Genomic DNA, 21,084 nt, shown 5'->3' with positions numbered 1-21,084 from the left:
CAGAAAGAAAGAAAGAAAGAAAGAAAGAAAGAAAGAAAGAAAGAAAGAAAGAAAGAAAGAAAGAAAGAAAGAAAGAAAGAAAGAAAGAAAGAAAGAAAGAAAGAAAGAAAGAAAGAAAGAAAGAAAGAAAGAAAGAAAGAAAGAACATTGAGGGCATGCATAAGTTCTTAAGGAATTCATGTAGGGGATGCTTCTGGTAGTCCTGGGCTTCCTCCCTGTCCCGTGTGCATTAACCAAGCTCAAGGGTTATGCTGGTCCTCTCCTCTTTGGTGATGAAATTTGATCTGCAACGTTGATTCTGAGCTCTCCTTGTGCCTTTTGCACCTGCCTCGGTTGCAGAGCGCTCTGTTTATGAGCAGCAATGCTGTGGTGAAATCAGAGCAGAAGTACACTTATTGAGGCAAACTGGTTTCAAGCTAGGTCATAGCTGAGACTGATACCAGCCAAGTGAGACTGGAGCCGCTGCAGAGGCAAACGAGATGCAAACACAGTGCAATGGCAGATATGCAAAACACCCACCACATTCTGGCCCACGAGCCGTTTCCGAGGGGGCCCTGGGAGCGGGGAGCAAATTGCCCATCCAAGGCCTGATGCCATATCGTGCCGCCCCTCCCCCCCAACACCTCCCCCCCCCTCTCCTTGCGTCCGCCACTTCCCCGAGCTTCAGATTATATCTTTTCCAAACAAATCTTGGCTGCGTCTTTCTCATACCCACAGGGAGTGTTTATATCTGTTAATTTTTCTCCACTGAATCTTCCTTTCTCAAAGGGGCTGTTGGCGCGTTCTTTGTCCCTCCAGGGAAGCTGTCAAAACGCATGTTCTTTCACCTGTCTTGTTCAAATATGGACAAGAATTTCTGGCCTTGGGAAGGGAGCTGCGGGAGGGGTCTGGGGTTTTTCATGTGGCTTTTCCTCACTCAGGACCGTGGCCAAATCTTCATAGTCAGGACTCTACGAAAGGAAAGAATCCTTCCTTCCTTCCTTCCTTCCTTCCTTCCTTCCTTCCTTCCTTCCTTCCTTCCTTCCTTCCCATTCTGCTCCTTCCTTCCTTCCTTCCTCTCCAGATTTCCAAAACAATCCCAGATGCACGGGAGCGAACTTCTGTAATAAAGTGCACTTTGCACATACTCAGAGGTGTTCTTTACAGTTGCTCTGGTATTCTGGGGTTGAGGCCTATCTCACGAAGGGAGGATTCGGGCACCAGGGCAACCTGGTTTAGCAAACCAACCCGGGGATATTTGGAGGCAACTGGTTTATGTCTGTGGGACTCTTTTCCACTGGAGAGGAAGCACAAGGCTGAATTTTTTGAGAGTGTGATGAGATGTTAGCACTTAAGCTGGCCTTTGAAAGTCAGGAATGAATTCCGAAGAGCTGAGACCTCAGTTTCCCCCCTGTAAAACGGGGACACGGTAGGAAAACATTTCACAGCATTCTAAAACACCGGGTTATAGGATGTTCTGCCGCGCAAACCGCTAGTTGCTAGAATATCTGCACAGTTCTGCATCCACGACAGGCTGGCAGATGGAACAGAGGGGGTACTGAGGTGTGTCTCAAAACTTCTCCCCCTCCTCCGTGCAGAGCGGTTCCTGTGGTCCGGGTCACGTTCCCCCGGCAGCAAGCTGGCTCAGGAAGCAGGCAGCCCACCACACCGGGTGTGTTTCATTCTCGTTTTTCCCGCAGGGGGAGGTGGGTTTGCAGCCCCCGTGAGCCGTCTGTGCAAACGCGAACCTCCCCCAGCCTCTCTCTTGCCAGGGATCAATCAGAGTCGCGGTGTGGGCCAGGAAACGGGCTGAGCAGGGAGCAGCCGAACCACAAGGAGAAACAAGCAGGGGTTACGTCTTCAGAAAGTCACAACCACTCTTGTGTCTTCCCCCCTCCTGTGTTTCAGAGGAGCCCCTGCTTTACTTTCAACATTTGGCAGGTGAAAACAAGTCTGCTTGTCCACATTGTTAGGTTTAGAAGAAGAAGAGCTGGTTTTTATATCCTGCTTTTGACTGCCAGAAGGAGTCTCAAAGTGGCTTGCAATCGCCTTCTCTTCCTCTGCCCACCACAGACGCCCTGTGAGGTGGGTGAGGCTGAGAGAGCCCTGATATTTTTGCTTGGTCAGAACAGCTTTCTCAGTGCTGTGGCGAGCTCAAGGTCACCCAGCTAGTTGCATGTGGGGGAGTGCAGATTCAAACCTGGCTCTCCTTCCCTTTCCGTTCCCCACAACAGTCACCCTGCGAGGGAGGTGAGGCTGAGAGAGCCCTGACAGGATGGCTCGGTCAGAACAGCACTATGAGCCCAAGATCATCCAGCTGGTTGCATGTGGAGGAGCAGGGAATCAAACCCGGTTTGCCAGATTAGAAGCTGCCACTCTTAGCCGCTGGCTCCAGTTAGTTTAAGTCCAATAAGGTTTTTTTCTCCTGCAGGTGCCATCAAGAAAAATGGGCCTCAATCGGAGCCAGGGCCTTCTCAGCCTTAGCATTGGTCTGGTGGAACACTCTTCCAGAGGAGATCAGGGCCTAAAACAATCCCTCAAGGCCTGCAGGATGGAGCTTTTCTGGGTTGAAGGCCAGAGTTCACCAACAAATCTGGCTTCCCTATGCATTTTATGCAGGTCAGCCTGAGAGAGCTCTAAGAGAACTGTCACATGAGAACGCCTCTAACAGGACTGTGACCAGTCCAAGGTAACCCAGCTGGCTGTATGTGGAAGAGTGGAGAGTGGATAATCTACTTCTATTTGGGTCTAAATAAATAAATAAGTTAGAGCGAATCAAGCAGGACTGGGGAGTCAAACCCAGCTCTGCCCAATTTTGTCTAACCGTACTTGCCTACGGTGTTGCCCAGTATTTTCACACTTTTTTTGGAAGGAGCTCTGTGGCTGTGTCTCTAAAAGAAGCTTCTGATTCTCTTTTTCTATGTATTTGTTTCCTTACTTTACTTTTACTCCTCCTTTACTCTGCTGAAACTCCAGGCTTACTATGAAATTCAGGACAAATTAGGAGAAACAGAATAAGGCATAAAGTATGGTAAGGTCAGAAAACAGCACCATGAAAACAAAACGTTGTAACATAAGAAATCCACAAACCGGGTTACAAAAAACAGAAAACAAGACTTTAAAAAACAAAGACAAACATTGGATAGACTATAAACTCGTAGCTAATCGATCTAAGATCGGAGAGACCCAGGTTCAGATCTCTGCTTTGCCACAGACGTTTGCTGAGTGTTCTCAGGCCAGTTGCACACTAGCCTAACCTACCTTGTATCGCAGGGTTCTCCGCTGGGGCTGGTATTGCTTAACATTTCCATGGATTATTTGGATGAGGCAGTAGAGGGCACATGGATCAAATCTGCAGGTAACACTCAGTTGGGTGGGTGGCTTATAGTCCAGAGGAAAGCACTCCCCTTCAAGGAGATCTGGATAGATTAAAAAAATGGGCCATAACCCACAATATGGTCTGTGGTCCACCAGGTCTATGGTTGAGGACGGTGAGACAAGAAAGAGCTGTTTGGACCCCTTCCAAGACAGTGTATTGGGAGAAGGGGTATGTCCTTGTATTTTTTCTGCCGTTCTTCTCTCCTATATTATGTTCATCGGATTGTAATGTTTTGATGCCTGGGGTTTTATTCAGACTGATGATCATAGAATCATAGAATCACAGAATCATAGAGTTGGAAGGGGCCATACAGGCCATCTAGTCCAACCCCCTGCTCAATGCATAGAATCCTAGAATCCTAGAATCATAGAGTTGGAAGGGGCCATACAGGCCATCTAGTCCAACCCCCTGCTCAATGCATAGAATCCTAGAATCCTAGAATCTTAGAGTTGGAAGGGGCCATACAGGCCATCTAGTCCAACCCCCTGCTCAATGCATAGAATCCTAGAATCCTAGAATCTTAGAGTTGGAAGGGGCCATACAGACCATCTAGTCCAACCCCCTGCTCAATGCATAGAATCCTAGAATCCTAGAATCATAGAGTTGGAAGGGGCCATACAGGCCATCTAGTCCAACCTCCTGCTCAATGCATAGAATCCTAGAATCATAGAGTTGGAAGGGGCCATACAGGCCATCTAGTCCAACCCCCTGCTCAATGCATAGAATCATAGAACCATAGAGTTGGAAGGGGCCATGCAGGCCATCTAGTCCAACCCCCTGCTCAACGCAGGATCAGCCCAAAGCATCCTAACGCATCCAAGAAAAGTGCATATCCAACCTTTGCTTAAAGACTGCCAGTGAGGGATGACGTAACCCACCATGAGCCACTGGGAATGGCATGCAATAAATCAAAATATAATAATAATAATATGAATTTTAATAGGGAGAAGTGCAAAGTATTCCATTTGGGTAATAAAAATGTGCTATATAAATATAAGATGGGGGATGCCTGTCTTGATAGCTGTCCATGTGAAAGAACTTGGGAGTTCTGGTGGACGGTAAGTTGAATATGAACCAAGAGTGTGATATACAGCATCTAAGAAGCCATTGCAGCATTAGAGACAAGGGCTGGGAGCCATGGGTTCAAATTCCAGGAAAGGAGGTTCCACTTCAATATTAGAACAGCATTTTCTGAGGGTGAGGACTGTTCGTTGAGGGAATATGCTGCCTGGTGGAGGGAGCTCGAGTCTCCGTTGGAAGTTTTTAGGAGGAGATTGGATGAGCACCTGTCAGGAATGTGTGATTTCTCAAGTCCTGAGAATGTGTGTGTGTGGTGGGGGGGGGGGGGCTGGACTGGGTGGCCCTTGTTGGTCTCTTCCAGCTCTGTCTGATTGTGATGGTAAAACAAGAAATGTGTACCACTTTGGGTCCCCGTTGAGGGATGGTATAAATGAAGTAAATAGATAAGCCCTTGTCATTTGTAAAAGCACCCTTCTGAGCAATTCAGTTTTACTACCATCCAGTCTATCGCTCACCCATTCAGCTTAGCTCCTGCCTGCTGTCAAAGAGGCCCGATTAAATGTAATAACTATGGGTGATTCTCTTCTTGTCTTGCTCTGTCTAAAGAGGTGATTCTTCATTACGGTTGCAAGCTTTAATTGGTTTGCTGTGTAATTGCCAGATACCATTAATTTCGGCCTAGGATTTAACTAATGGGTCAGGTGGAAGAAGAATGGGAAAACCTGCAAATTCAGAGCATCCTTTATTAGTTGAAGCTATTTTGATATGTTTCAGTCATTGTTCTCTCTTCCCCTTTCCGCCGTCAAATTGCAGCTGATTCTTGGCAACACCAAAGCACAGGACAATCAGAATGGGCTTGCCTTTGCCTACCTCTGCATGACAAGCCCTATGCAGATAGGTTGAGGAACTTGGGAATGTTCAGCCTGGAGAAAAGGAGGTTGAGAGGGGACATGATAGCCCTCTTTAAGTATTTGAAAGGTTGTCACTTGGAGGAGGGCAGGATGCTGTTTCTGCTGGCTGCAGAGGAGAGGACACGCAGTAATGGGTTTAAACTTCAAGTACAACGATATAGGCTAGATATCAGGAAAAGGTTTTTCACAGTCAAAGTAGTTCAGCAGTGGAATAGGCTGCCTAAGGAGGTGGTGAGCTCCCCCTCACTGGCAGTCTTCAAGCAAAGGTTGGAGACACACCTTTCTTGGATGCTTCAGGATGCTTAGGGCTGATCCTGCGTTGAGCAGGGGGTTGGACTAGACGGCCTGTATGGCCCCTTCCAACTCTATGATTCTATGGAGGCCTCCCATCCAAATACTGATCAGGACCAACCCTTCTTAGCTTCTGAGATTTGGCAAGAGCTGGCTCGCTGGAGCTACCCACGTCAGGGCATTACTCTGATAATGAAAAGAGAAAACAGTGGTTGCGTTCTTCCATCAGGAACATTGTGTGTGTGTGTTTGTTTGAATGTATAATATTTTATGCTTCCTTTGGTGTTTCAGCAAATCTTTGTCTGCATTCCAGTTACGTGTATTTATTAAAAAGATTCCTATCTTGTTCTCTCAATAGAATATTCCGATGGCAATTTATGGCATTCCACTAAGACAACAGCAACATGTCAAAACTACACAAAGCCAGCAACAGGAAAACACATTGGGAGGCAGAATAAAAGCCATTAAAACCTATCCGTTTTTTAATTTAAAAATTATCAAAACTGAAAAGCCTAAAAGTCGTAGATGCCATACGACATACTTGACAGGTGATAGCAGGGAGAGTTATGAAAAAGCAGTTAATGAACCTGATAATAGCTGGGTGATGAATTCACTACAAGTTTAACACAACAAAATCAGAATCCAGTGGCATCTTTAGGACCAACCAAAATGTATTCAAGGTGTGAGCTTTCGGGTGCAAGCACTCTTCCTCAGACTATGAACTCTGGTTCCTTCGATATACGCGGGTGGTGTGGGGGTGTTTCCTGTCTAAAGCGGCCACGGTGAGGCCCTGCAAGCTGACCACACTGAATTGTTAGCTTGTAGACGCTCAAATCGTTTTTTTTTTAAGCGTTAAAAAAAGCACATTTTCTGCATTAACCAACAACCAAGTTGTTTTGGTGGCTCTTTTGTAGCTTAAACATTGCAGTACTGGAAACCAAATGTGTACACACACACACACACAAATTGTGTGAAGGTGAAACTGGAGCAAAGGTCTTCCTGATTCAAGCAGCTAAGCGACTTTCATCCCCCTCTCAGGTTTTCGGCTGGCAAAAAGGGGAGTGGGGGAGAAGGAAATGTTGACAAACCATAAAGGCGAGGCCAGCAAGAAAAGCTGAGCATAAAAACTGACAGGATCCAAGGCCTTGATTTAATCCTGTCTATTTTCCTCAGTGCAGATAGTCTCAGGTTTTCTTTCCCTGCCTGCATCTGTTCTTGACTTTGCCTCAAGTGTTTTCTCTTTGATTGCGGGATCAGGAGTCCTTCCTGTTTAAATCCATTAGCCTAACCTACCGCGCAGGGTTGTTAGGAAGATAGAATGGAAGAGAGAAGAATGCCACCCCCATGCCTATCTGAAGAAGAGTTGGTTCTTATATGCCACTTTTCTCTACCCGAAGGAGTCTCAAAGCGGCTTACAATCTTCCCTTTCCTCTCCCTACAACAGACGCCCTGTGAGGGAGGGGAGGCTGAGAGAGCCCTGAGATTACTGAAGGAGAAGAAGAGTTGGTTCTTATATGCCAGTTTTCTCTACCCGAAGGAGTCTCAAAGCGGCTTACATTAGCCTTCCCTTCTTCTCCCCACAACAGACACCCTGTGAGGGAGGAGAGGCTGAGAGAGCCCTGATATCACTGCTTGGTCAGAACAGCTTTATCAGCGCTGTGACAAGCCCAAGGTCACCCCGCTGGCTGCATGTGGGAGAGCAGGGAATCAAACTCAGCTTACCAGATTAGAAGTCAGCACTCCTAACCGCTACAGCAAGCTGGCTCTGTTTTGCAAGACGAACCCATGATGCATGGAAGGCTGTCCGATGACCAGTCTTCCCACAAAGCTGGCATCTGCATGGTGTTTTCCCCTCTCCGCTGCATAACAATGGCCATTTGAAAGAAGGACTTCCTGAAGCAATCTTTCTGACACTTCCAGTCACAGCAGAGAAGGCTGTTACTGAGGCAGGGAAGAGATCTGTCTGTCGCCTTCCAGTGTCCCTGCACTGGAACATTTTTGTGTGCATGCCTGGCCCAGTGAAGCCCCTGGAACCTTGCAACTGGGGTTTCACACAGTGTTTAATACAGTGTGCTATTCCCCATAAAAATCCAGCAGTGCCTCCCCCAATGGGACCAGGCCCTACTCTCTGTTTCTTTTATTTACGTCATTTAGAGCCTGCCTTTCTCGTCAAAACTTGAGGCATGCAATTTAAAACAATGCAATAGGAACAATATGCAAGAAAACATGTAATGAAAACAAGCATCTCGGGGCCCTTGTGGGCTGTAAACTAAATATGATGTGGCAGTAAAGAAGACAGATGCAGACTTGGGCTGTATCAACAGGGGCATCACATCAAAATCACAAGATGTCATCGTCCCACTGTATACCGCATTGGTCAGACCCCACCTGGAGTACCTTGTGCAGTTCTGGAGGCCTCACTTCAAAAAGGACGTAGATAAAATTGAAAGGGTACAGAGGAGAGCGACGCAGATGATCTGGGGCCAAGGGACCAAGCCCTGTGAGGAAAGGGACTTGGCTGAGGGACTGAGGGACTTGGGCATATTCAGCCTGGAGAAGAGGAGGTTGAAAGGGGACATGATAGCTGTTTTTAAGTATCTGAAAGGTTGTCAGAGGAAAGCAGGGAAAGGTTCCTGTTGGCAGCAAAGGATACTACCCTCCGTAATGGGTTAAACTACATATATAACGATATTGTCTAGATATCGGAGGGGGGAATTTCACAGTCAGAGTAGTTCAGCAGTGGAATGGGCTGTCTAAGGAGGTGGGGAGCTCCCCCTCACTGGCAATCTTCAGGCAGCGGCTGGAAAGATCATTATCCTGGAAGCTTGAGGCTGATCCTGCATTGATCAGGGGGTTGGACTCGATTGCCTGTAGGACCCCTTCCAACTCTATGGTTCTATGATTCTATGACTTCAAAGTTAGTGGTCTTTTATGTAGGTATATTTTTTCACCTTCTGTGTATTTTACAGTGTTGTTGCAAATAGAAATCCACATGGAGTTCATAACAAGAACTAACCAAGGAACTCTAACCCGTAGACATATTGGAGTCAGGAACATAGTTTTGAATAGCTCCCGGTCTCCATCAAACTGCTCATGGCCGCAGCTCAGAGAGTTCAACTAACAAATGATATATTCTAGTTTATATCTCCTGCATTTGGCCTAAACCCTTCAAAGAGAGATGCTCATTGAGGGGTAGGCCCAGAATTATTCCTGATATTGTGTCAGGCTCTATGCATTTTCTTACGAGCATATTTATTTGCATTATAGTAGTTTGCCCTGAAGAAGATTTTAAAACAGAACGCTTGCTCAAGCTACTGTGAAACACACAGAAGCTTAAAGAATATCTACATTAAAAAAAACCACTACTTTGAAGTCACCTCAATTGAGTGCAGTTTCATTTATTAGTCTACATGGAGTCCTTCCTTCCTTCCTTCCTTCCTTCCTTCCTTCCTTCCTTCCTTCCTTCCTTCCTTCCTTCCTTCCTTCCTTCCTTCCTTCCTTTCTTTCTTTCTTTCTTTCTTTCTTTCTTTCTTTCTTTCTTTCTTTCTTTCTTTCTTTCTTTCTTTCTTTCTTTCCGTGATATGTTCCTGGTTATGGGAGAAGAACCTTAGCACCCCTCATCTTAGAGATCTGGCCCAGCACCCACACAGAATGAACCCCATCGCAGAGGTGTGTCTATGGGGAAAGCTAATTAGATTCTTCACCTCCTTTTGGGAGGGGTTTTTTGCCATGATGTCATAGTTGATATATGACAACCCTGTAGGGTTTTCCAGGGAAGCGATGTACAAAGGTGTGCCTTGGCATCAGGTCTCCCTTCCAAATATTAGCCAGATCTGACCCTGCTTATCTTCCAAAGAGATGGGGCCAGCTACCCAGGTCAGGGTGTTCACATTCATAGTTTGCTTAATTTCCCAAACAGAACAGATGCATTTATTTTGGTCAGGGACCAGTATAAAATACAAAACAATAAAACACAATATAAAATTGGTTAAAAGTTCCAAAATACTTTTTATGTTTAATAGATCCATCCTAACCCTTGTGCATAATTAGCACTTCTACATTTAATTGCTAATATTATTTGGCAATAACACAGGATAAATTCTTGTTTTTATCCAAAAGGAGTTCCTTTAATATGGCTTGTCTGGAAGTAGCCTTTAAGTCAATGAAGATGGAATACAGCAGTTCCTGACGCCCTTGGTTGTCAATACAGCAGTCAAAAATCACATGTTCAGGATTCTTGGGGGTACCATCCTGGCCTATGCAAGTACGTTCCGGGGGGGGGGGGGAAGCTTATTATATTTTTCCTCTCCCCATGCTGAAGGGAGAGCATTGTAGCGCAATCATGTCAATGCCCTAAATTCAGAGTTGTTGATATCAGAAAGATAGGGCATAAAAGATAATCTATTCAGAAGAGAGGTGTCATACAGTGGATTATTGATTCTATTCAAAGTTTACAGCAAAGGAGGTTCAATTCGTCCCAAGTATTGTGGTGCCAGGAATGTGTCTGTGTAGTTCTTTTCAGAGTCAAAACAAAAACCGTCTCCTGCATGCGTGGACCTTGGTTGGTGGGTTTCCTAAGTGGAGAGGCACTCTGTGCAGGCACAGAAATGCCCTTCTGCTTTAGTCCCAGGGCTCTCTCAAACAGCCTTAGGCCTTTGAGAGCATTTTGGTGACTTTGCTGTTTGACCAAAAGGGTGGTCCATGTGTGTCTGTGTGTTCAGGGCCACACTTGAATGGACTGATAAGGAGTGAATGAGGAACAGATGCAGGGGTGAAGCCCCCTCCCCTTCTCCCTCCATCCCAGCAGGATCTGGAATGCGGCCACCGGATGGGCTGTTTCCTCATGGGATTTAAATTTAGGATATAATGGGATTAAAATATTGACCCAGTCTTTCCTGGGGAGCTGGCCATTGGGGAATGGATTACTTCTTTTTTGCATAGAGATCGTCCCAACAGGGGAGGGGGGGGGAGCTGTCTGCTTTGGAAGAGAGGACAGTCGAACGTCGGGAAGGGCATCCGGTCGGTTGTAACTTTCTGCTTCCCTTTACAAAAAGGCCAACTCCAAACCAGCAGCCTTGGGAATGCCTTCTGAAAGGAGAATTCATGCTGTCTCACGCCGATGGGTAACGATGGCGAAACTCAGGGAGCTGAGTAGTTGGTTCTGAGTCGGCAAACATTGTTATTGTTATTGTTATGTGCGAAGTCGTGTCCGACCCATCGCGACCCCATGGACAATGATCCTCCAGGCCTTCCTGTCCTCTACCATTCCCCGGAGTCCATTTAAGTTTGCACCTACTGCTTCAGTGACTCCATCCAGCCACCTCATTCTCTGTCGTCCCCTTCTTCTTTTGCCCTCGATCGCTCCCAGCATTAGGCTCTTCTCCAGGGAGTCCTTCCTTCTCATGAGGTGGCCAAAGTATTTGAGTTTCATCTTCAGGATCTGGCCTTCTAAAGAGCAGTCAGGATTGATCTCCTCTAGGACTGACCGGTTTGTTCGCCTTGCAGTCCAAGGGACTCGCAAGAGTCTTCTCCAGCACCAGAGTTCAAAAGCCTCAATTCTTTGACGCTCGGCCTTCCTTATGGTCCAACTTTCGCAGCCATACATTGCAACTGGGAATACCATAGCCTTGACTAAACGCACTTTTGTTGGCAGGGTGATGTCTCTGCTTTTTAGGATGCTGTCTAGATTTGCCATAGCTTTCCTCCCCAGGAGCAAGCGTCTTTTAATTTCTTTGCTGCAGTCTCCATCTGCAGTGATCTTGGAGCCCAGGAAAATAAAATCTGTCACTATCTCCATTTCTTCCCCATCTATTTGCCAGGAATTGAGAGGGCCGGATGCCATGATCTTTGTTTTCTTGATGTTGAGTTTCAAGCCAACTTTTGCACTCTCCTCCTTCACCCGCATCAACAGGCTCTTTAGTTCCTCTTCACTTTCTGCCATTAGAGTGGTATCATCTGCATATCTGAGGTTGTTGATATTTCTCCCTGCAATCTTGATCCCAATTTGTGACTCCTCTAATCCCGCATTTCTCATGATGTGCTCTGCATATAAGTTAAATAGGCAAGGCGACAGTATACAGCCTTGCCGAACTCCTTTCTCAATTTTGAACCAGTCAGTGATTCCATGTTCAGTTCTCACTGTTGCTTCTTGACCTGCATATAAATTTCTCAAGAGACAAATAAGATGCTCTGGTATTCCCATCTCTTTAAGAACTTGCCACAATTTGTTGTGCTCCACACAATCAAAGGCTTTAGCATAGTCAATGAAGCAGAAGTAGACGTTCTTCTGGTACTCCCTAGCTTTCTCCATGATCCAGCGTATGTCGGCAAACATATGCCGGGGTATTTATTGCTTTGTTTATAGCTCACCTTTATCACTGCGGCTCAAGGTGGATGATCAGAACAGAGAAAAACCATTCTGGCAGCATTACTTTAGTGCATAAATTAATTTGGACAGTTTATTTAGAATCAAAGGCTATCTGTGTAACTTTATTGCATGTACATGCCTGTTGTTACCTGCCCTGAGGCCAGCTGGGAAGAGCGGGTTCGAAAATTATTTTTATTTGTATTTATTTTTGCATTTATATGCCACTTTCCCTTGTGGCTCTATTATTAGGGTTTTCAAGGCAAGAGGCAGAGGTGGTTTGCCATCACCTGTCTCTGTGTAGCGACCCTGAAATTCCCCAGTGGCTTCCCATCCAAATTTTGACCAGAGCTGACCCTGTTTAGCTTCTGAGAGCTGCTGAGATGAACCTGGGCCATCCAGGTTGGTCAAGGTGCAAAACTGTGCAGTAAAAGGATGTTAATGCACATAACCAACCATGCAATAGACTTTGGTGTTGTTCCCTCATAAAAGTGGTCTTCTGAACCATTTCATCGTAGCGTGATTCTGATTCACCCTTAGAAAAAAAATGCCCTTGTAAACACTTCTGTTTTGCGCATTCTGCAGGAAATAGAAGTTGGGGAGCTTCCTGTCATGTGGGAGACTCCCCACTCTGCCATGGGAGCATGCTGGGTGACTTTGGGGTGGTCCCATGCTCTCAGCCTAACCTACCTCGCAGGGTTGTTATGAGGATAAAATTGGTGGAGGGAACAATGTAAGTGGCTCTGCATCCTCATGAGGATAGAAAAGCAGAATATAATGAAAAAAATTAAGAAAGAAAAGTGGGATATTAATGACAAAATTTAAGAGAAAAAAGCAGGATATAAATGAAAAAATTAAGAGAGAAAAGCGGGATATAAATGGAAACATTTTAAAAGAGAGAAACATGGGATATAAATAAAGATTTAAAAAAAAATCTTACCTGAGCTGAAAAGATCACCCAGCTGGCTGCTTGTTGAAGAGCAGAGAATCAAACCTGGCTCTCCAGAATCAAGGCCGCCACTCTTAGCCACAGATCTGCTGAGGAGGCTCAACCAGTTCAAAAAGCCCCTTCAAACCTCCACTGGCTTCTCCTTGCAATCTATTTACTCCATTTACACCTTCACTTTCTCCCCAGCGACAACTCAAAGCAGCTTCTTTTGTTCTCCTCCTTCCCAAGTAACGGCATTTTAAATCTTCATGAGGACTAGAAAGCTTTTAAAACAAACTGGGATGGGCCCAATTTTGGATGTATCCCTACTCTACTGATAGTTGGGAATTATTGGGAGATTAATTGGGTGGTGCTGAAGAGGCTGGGGTTTGGGGGGGGGGAGGAAAGGGAAGGGACTTCAACGGGTATAAAGCCACAAAATCCATGTTCCAAAGTGGCCATTTTTCACCCGGTGAGCCGTTCTCTGTGCTCAGGAGATCTCCGGCCAACACCTGGAGGTTGGCAACCCGAACTCGGTGTTTAATTTCCAAAGCTGCCTGGAAGCCATACCCCCTGGTCTGAAAACCTGCCCCACTTATATCTTCTCCTGCTGGCAACCATGGCTGCAAATCAGAGTCAACCCCACTAGGTTTTCACACTGAAAAAGCTTGATGCTAATCTTTGTTTACCCAGGATTATAGCCTCGGGTTGATTTGACCAGGATGGTGCTAAATACCCCCCCCCCCTCTCCAGTCTCCTTTCCCCGTAATTTCTCAGCCAACGCTACAAAGAGGTTTTCGGACATACAGACCAGGACTGTCAGGTTCCCACTAGCCTCTGGCAGGGGGTGGAAGGGTCGTGTTGACAGATCCAGGTTGGGAAACTCCAGGTTGGGGTGGAGGATCTCAGTGGGGTCCAATGACCTATAGCCCACCCTCCAAAGCAACCATTTTCTCCAGGGGAACTGACCCCTGGAGTCTGGAGAGGAGCTGTAATTCTGGGGGATTCCCAGGGCCTGCCTGGAGATCAGCATTCCAAATACAGACCAACCAACTCTCTCTAACAAATGCATACAGAACGTTTTTATGACCGTCACTTAGCCGCTCGAGAAACTGGGGCAGGAGTTTAGGATGAACAGTCGTAACTCGTTCAGCATTGCTCACGTTTCATGCCTGCTTGTTACGGCTGAGGTTTCCACCAGGGCTTCCCACAACCCCAGTTCTGCACTGTACCCTTTGTACATCACTCCTCCCTCCACTCTTATTCGTTAGTTAAGTTGGTTTGTTTTCATGGAAGTATTGTTTTCACAAGAGGTCCAAGTCTGTGGACCTCTGGAGAGCCGTGGACCTCTAAGATCACCCCTGATCTCATAGAATCATAGAGTTGGAAGGGGCCACACAGGCCATCTAGTCCAACCCCCTGCTCAACGCAGGTTCAGCCCAAAGCATCCTAAAGCATCCAAGAAAAGTGTGTATCCAGCCTTTGCTTGAAGACTGCCAGTGATCTAGAACAATGTAAGCCATTTTGGCTCTCCTCTTGGGTATAAGTGAAGGCATAAAGCAGCAATGAGGTTTGCATAGGGAAGCCCCTGAGGTGGTGGCTTGTGTACCCCTCCAGCCATCACATTGGCTCGGTGGGCAGCTGCCCTTCGTATTTCCCACTGCAGGAACTCAAACGTGTATTGCTAACCTTGGCCATAAACTCCTCAAGCTGTCCCCTTTTTTGCCCCATCCTCTCTCTCTCCCCCTCTCTCTCCCGCCCTTCTCGCTTTCTCTGAAATTAGAAGTCGTCTCTATTTCTGAACCGGAAATTGTGGAGGCAGAAGTCCAAGGCGTGGGCGAGGGGCAAGAGGGAAACGTTGGGGGGAGAGAATTTGCTAAGGTCACTGCGGGTAAGGAAGAAACGGAGCTGCTCGGCCACCTGTCGCCGTCAGACGGATGGAGTTTTAGGAACGAAAGGGCTGCGGCTCGTGTCGTTCCGCCCGGCACGCTCGGCTTGAATCGACGGGCGGCGAACGGCCTGGGAAGCTATTGACCGCTGGAAAACAGACTGTGGAAAGTGAACGCTTGGGAGAGGAACGGCGGAGCTGACGGATGAAGTCAACCGAGTGAGGGAAGAGACTGGTAGCCCTCATAGAGCCTGTGAGAAACAATGTCGAGTCGATGAACAGATTCTGAAATCTCGATAGTAGCTTCTCTTCGAAGCTGAACAACTGTACTGACCAAAAGGTCTACAACAGCTATCTGAGAGAAACCAGGTCACCTCTGGCCACCAGCAAGGGGTAGGGGGTAGGGGGTAGGGTTGCCTGATCCACCTGGGAAACTCCTGGAGATTCGGGGATGAAGGCTGAGGACAGGGACCTCAGTAGGGCACGATGGCCTAGAGCCCACGATGCAAAGCTTCCATTTTCTCCCGGGAAACTGAGAGCTGCCCGGAGAGAAGAAAGGGTTGTGGGCTTTTGAGTCTTTAAAAATGAAATCTGAGCTTGGCCTTCTTTGTGTTTCTCTCTCTTTCTCCCCCCCCCCCCATCCCACGTGGCTGCATCGCCTGCTAGGAGGATGTTCCCGTTTCTGAGCTTCAACATCAGTGGGCTGGACCCCGTGGCTCATTACAGCATCTGTGTGGACATTGTGTTGGTGGATCAGCACCACTGGCGGTACCAAGGCGGGAAATGGGTCCAGTGTGGCAAGGCGGAAGGAAACATGCCAGGTATGGGCCACAATCTGTTCTCTTTTGATGGACTTCTGCGGGGTGGCCGGGTGAGACAGCGGTGGCAACGGGGAACAGAAATCAAGCAGTACCTCCGAGACTCACAGGGAGTTTAGTCCCCCAGCGGTTTCCGTCAGACCTCTCTTTTTCGGAACCCCACGAAACAGATGATTAGTTTACAGAGACGTTTATGGAGCTGGCGTCACATCGTGGTTATGAGTGCTGGCTTCTGATCTGGCATGCTGGGTTTGATTCCCCACTCCTCCTCCTGCTCCATAGCTGAGTGACCTTGGGCTAGTCACAGTCCTGTTAGAGCTGTTCTCACAGTGCAGTTCTCTCAGGGCTCTCTCAGCCTCACCTACCTCTCAGGGTGCCTGTTGTGGGGAGAGGGAGGGAAGGCAATTAGAAGCTAGGCCAAGTTGCAGAAAAGGTGGTGGGGAGGTGGTTACAAAAGTCTCTGTGAGGAGGAATATATGAAAAAGTGAGATCTGACTCGCAACTAAATTTGGTGAGTCTTTGGACTTCTGAGCAGTTTTTCCTCCTGTATGTTCCTGTTACTTCATAGTTTTGTTTTTTCCTGTTCTGTATGCATTTTGCTCCCTCTAGTGGCCGATTTAATATTACATTGCTCTATAGCTGGCCTTTCTCTGGCAAGTTTAAACTTCACATTTTTAATGTTGTGTCAACTACAGAGGGGCCGAGACTATGCAGAACAGAAAAACAAGATCCCCCCCCCAAAAAAAGCAACAGGAACACACAAGTAAGGAAAAACGAGAGTATAAAACCTCTTTGAAATCCCACTTCTGTTTTAACATCCGTTTTCTGGCTTTAATTCGCACCAGTATTTCTGTAGATATCACCTGTTACATTCACAGAATGAGATCTTCCCACCAATCCTGTTTTTTGGGGAAGGGAGATTTTGTACCCTACTGAGCTCATTACAAAAGAAAAATTTTTGCTTTCTGGCTCCTGCATTTACACCTGGCCTATATGGGCGTGGTGAGGATTACAGAGATGATGAGTTACAATTTAGGGGAAATGAAATGTTTGCATTGCAAAGGAAAGGAATTCTGCACATGTCAGGAGGCATTCTTGCATCTAGAATCCTTGTAGAAAAATCTGGGTGCATCCAGAAGAATTTAAAACACATTGGGGGGGGGGAGGAAATATTTTAAAGCACTTTTTTTTCCTAGTTAGATTTTGCTCGGAGTTCTCAGATGAAGGCCTTCCACACCACTCCCTACATGATGTTCTTAACTGGAGGAGCCAGGGTTCGAACTTGGGACCTCCTGCCTGCCAAGCAGATGCTCAGTTGCTGAACTATGGCACCGACCTCAAACTAATGAGATGATAAATCTGCCTTATTGCGGGCCAGACTGTTGGTCTCTCAGCATGACTACTGTTTACTCTGGCTGGTGGCACCAGTTCGGGATCTCAAGCAGAGGTCTTTCATATCACATATTATCCTGTGATTGAAGAGGCCTGCCCCTGAAGCCCCCTGCATAATAAATATGTTTAATCTTCATTAAGCCCTGTGCTTTTTGTTTCTGCCCCATCAACCGAAATCTCTAGCGGTAGCTCCAAATACACAGCATCCCTGGAGTTGGAGTCAACTGGATTTTCTTCTGGCAAGAAACGGGAAGAGGAGGCTCCCTTTTGACCACTAATATTGCTCTGCTTGGGCGGCGGGTGGTGTGTGTCTCTCATGGGATTCTATCAGACAATACTTTTGGGGGTGGAGCATGGGCTGGGAGGGGGAAGTGATGACACGATGACATCACTTCCAAGGGGAAATGAGAAGTGATGTCATCATATTTTGATGACTATTGCATCTGCAGTGTTGTTTCCCTTTCCTCCCCCTCACCCACTACAAGAGCAGGTGCGAATGGTCTACAGCAGGGATGGGCAAACGGTGGCCCTCCAGATGCCCATGGACTACAATTCCCATGAGCCCCTGCCAGAATTTGCTGGCAGGGGCTCATGGGAATTGTAGTCCATGGGCATCTGGAGGGCCACCGTTTGCCCATCCCTGGTCTACAGCCTTATGAGAATTCAGTCCAACTCAGCGAACAAGCTTGTAGGATCCAGCCCCTCCTTTTGGGACCGGAGATTCCCTGGTTACAATACAGTTTCGTAAAAAAACCAGCTCAACCTCACTTTACTGTCATGGCTGCCCCCTAAGGAAGCCTTGACACCGTAGTTCCATGTGTGGATCTAACAATCCACAGGCTCACAAGTTGGACAACTCATGTCCTAGGTGTGGGAACTGGAGGTCTTTTGATCCAGCTGAAACGTGCCTGTATAGACCTGACCTCTAATTCCGTGATTTGGCCCCCAAGTGTTTTGGTCTGGATTTTGGCAGAAGGAGAGGCACTTACGCACAATGCCGTCTTTCTGGCAGGGAATCGGACGTACATGCACCCGGATTCTCCGAACACTGGCGCCCACTGGATGCGGCAGGAGATCTCCTTTGGAAAGCTGAAGCTGACGAATAACAAAGGCGCCTCCAACAACGTCACGCAGGTAATCGCAGCTCTTGGTTGGCAATGCTGCCCAATCCAGGAGGCGTGATGCTGGGTATGGTGGGGCACAGTGGTGTATCTGAGGCATGGCAGGCAAAGCAGGTGCTCAGGGTGCCACTGAGAGGTGCCCTGGGGGTTTCTACTAAAGCCAATTCTCTCATTTATTTATTTATTTTATTAATTATATTTATTGACCTCCACTTGCAGTCCAACTGGCCATCCAGTACCCCAACCCTAACCCACCCAACCCTCTTCCCTCCCGTCCACTCAATGACCCTCCCATGCCACAAGGAGGGGGGTGCTCAGAGGAGGGACCCAGCTGATGTTCCTCATCCCGGCCCCAGCCAAACACCTGGTCGAAGAGCTCTGTTTTGCAGGCCCTGCAGAAATGTGATCACTCCGACAGGGTCCTTAGCTCTTCCGGGAGCTCATTCCACCAGTTAGGGGCCAGGACCGAAAAGGTTAAATCAGACAAGCCATCCTTGGATAGGGACAAGGAGAACTTGAGATGTACCAGGGGAGTCCAGGGGGTGCAGCTCATCTCCGGGGGAGCCTGAGGAAGTCTTGGTTGTTTTCCGGGTCCAAAGGGAAGGGATAGTTTCAGGGGGGAGTTGTGTTGGTCTGCAGTAGCTCGATTCAAGTCCTGGAGAACTTGGGATACTCACAACATTGATGACGGGAGGGAAGCAGAGGAGGGGAGCGTTAAAAGGTTATCCGCCACTGGTGGGGCGCAACTCTTGACTCGCTTATACATGAACCCTGTCCTGTTCATCAAGCAGATGATTGTGTTACAATCTTTGCACAAGTACCAGCCGCGGCTACACGTCACGGAGGCCAAGGAGGGTGAGGTGGATGAAGGGCACGCCTCTCTCTGCACGTTTACTTTCCCCGAAACTCAGTTCATCGCTGTGACGGCGTACCAGAATGCTGACGTGAGTTTGCCAGGGGGTGGCGTGCGGGCTGGAATGTTTATGTCGGAAATGGAAGGTTCGGGCTAATTGAAAGGAGCAGGAGGTCTGGCTGCCCATGGGGGGCGGGTATGTGATGGTCATTAGGAAGATGTTGACTTCTGCCAATGAGACACACAAAAGGGGGGAAAGGTGGCCGACTCTGGCTGGGGAAATTCTTGGAGATTTCAGGGCTGCACCTGGAAGGGGGGTAGTTTGGAGTGGGCAAGAAGCTAAACAGGAATATGAAGCCATAACCACGTTCCTAGGAGGGTGCTTCCTCCCAGGGAAAGGTCTGGAGAGTAGTTGTGATTCTGGGAGGAGTCCAGGCCCCACCTGGATGTTGGCCATCCAAGAATGTCAATGGTGCCTTCTTGGAATTTTATCAGAAGGGGATATCAGATGGACCAGGACAAGCTTTTGGCAAAACCTGGCTTTGGCACATGAAAACACATGTGAAAGCACCTTCTACTGTATCAGACTCTTGGTCTGCCGAGATGGACGTTGTATACACTGACTGGCAGAGTCTCCACTGGAGGTCTTCCACATCCCCTTCTGCTTGATCCTCTTGGCTGCAGGTGCTGGAGATTGAATCTGGGACCTTCTGTATTCAAAGCAAAGGTCTCCGATCTAGTACAAGCTTGGCTTCCAATATCTGTGGAGGTCAAGGTCGCCTGAGCCATGCAGGTCAAGCCTTGCATTGTGTCAGTCAATGCAATGTAAAAGATGATGCATCGGACAGGCTTGGATCTCTAGCCGAAACCAACTAAGTCCCTCGTTCCCAGATAGAAATAGACCTTTGCGGGACGGGGGGAGGGGAGTGGGTTATTATCTGCCACTGCGACATTGTGCTTTAATGGGTTTTTATGGGATTTTATTGTTTTTATGAATTTCTGTAAACCGCCGCAAGACTTTGGAGAGCAGCGGTATATAAATATAAAGATAAATAAATAAAAATTGCCATAAGACGAGGAGGATAGGCGTCTGAAACAGAGCATTATGCATTAGACATGACTTGCGTGCCACATCTGCCGATGGATCCATGCTCAGACGTTCCCCACCTCCTTGGGTCTGTATTCCAACTGCATGGCGGCACTTGAGCCACAAAAGTGCCTCCTGTTGAGTTAGACCCTACTTTGACTGGCAGCAGCTTTCCAAAGTCCGTGACTCTTTCACATCATCTACTACCTGATCCTTTTTATTGGCGATGCCGTGACTTTCAGCATGCCAAGCAGGGGGGAAAGGCACAGAGAAGACTGGGCACATTGGCATGCCAAGCACGAGGGTGGGGGGATTTGGAAGAGCACATTGGCATGACGTATGTTTGTGTTTAGGGAGCAATCCCTACTATCCCTTTCTCCATCCTTTCTCCCTCTAGATCACCCAGCTGAAGATCGACCACAATCCTTTCGCCAAGGGCTTCCGGGATAACTTTGATTCGTGAGTGTCTCTTCCACACCCCTTCTCTCCTCGTTGTCCAAGAGATTGGTAGATGGTGGGTGCTCTTCTTAGGGCTGCTCTCCCTTTAAATTTTTCTCCTTTCCATTGCTGTTCTAAAGAGGGATGCCAGGCCCTCCTCCAATATAAGACTGTTGTAACAAAAGTGAAAGATTAACGTGGCAAAATCCTACAGTAATTCCTCATATTAGCGTTTTAATATTATCAATAGGCCATCAGCTCAAAGGTACCGGGGAATGTCAGTCAAAGAGCATTAGTCTTTAATATTAAAAAAATAATGTAGGATTTTTCCAACCTCATCTATCACTATTGTTACAACATTCTTAGGACTCGGCCACTGAAGAAAAGATATTGAAAACGGAAATCATCTAGAAAGCGTTGTGGTTCATTCCTCGCGTATATAAAAAAAATTGTATTAAAATTGAATATTGTTAGAACAAGGATATTGCCTTGGAGAGGTTCCTTGTTTTTCTGTTGGCATTCTATTGTGGACCTTCCTTTTTTTCGTGTTGTCATCTCATGGAGGGGAGGGGAACGTGTCTGAAATCATCCAACTCTCGTCTGATTAATTCTTTC

The 21,084-nt window shown here is 47.2% G+C and overlaps 1 protein-coding gene across 2 annotated transcripts in view; it reads left to right on the top strand.

Annotated features, from left to right (window-relative positions):
• The window catches only part of TBX21 (T-box transcription factor 21), a 37,585-nt gene that overhangs the window by 12,568 nt on the left and 3,933 nt on the right, over positions 1 to 21,084 (top strand). The window contains exons 2-5 of one of the 2 annotated variants that reach the window (XM_077315010.1): positions 15,427 to 15,581; positions 17,983 to 18,104; positions 18,883 to 19,035; positions 20,429 to 20,490. In XM_077315010.1, the coding sequence (XP_077171125.1) occupies positions 15,427 to 15,581; positions 17,983 to 18,104; positions 18,883 to 19,035; positions 20,429 to 20,490 (492 nt within the window). Of the gene's footprint in view, positions 1 to 15,426; positions 15,582 to 17,982; positions 18,105 to 18,879; positions 19,036 to 20,428; positions 20,491 to 21,084 lie in introns of both variants that reach the window. The other variant, XM_077315009.1, reaches the window with a different exon arrangement.

This window comes from Paroedura picta, chromosome 16, assembly GCF_049243985.1.
Source record: "Paroedura picta isolate Pp20150507F chromosome 16, Ppicta_v3.0, whole genome shotgun sequence".
NCBI classification, from domain to species: domain Eukaryota; kingdom Metazoa; phylum Chordata; class Lepidosauria; order Squamata; family Gekkonidae; genus Paroedura; species Paroedura picta.
This window is presented reverse-complemented; position numbering and strand designations above follow the sequence as displayed.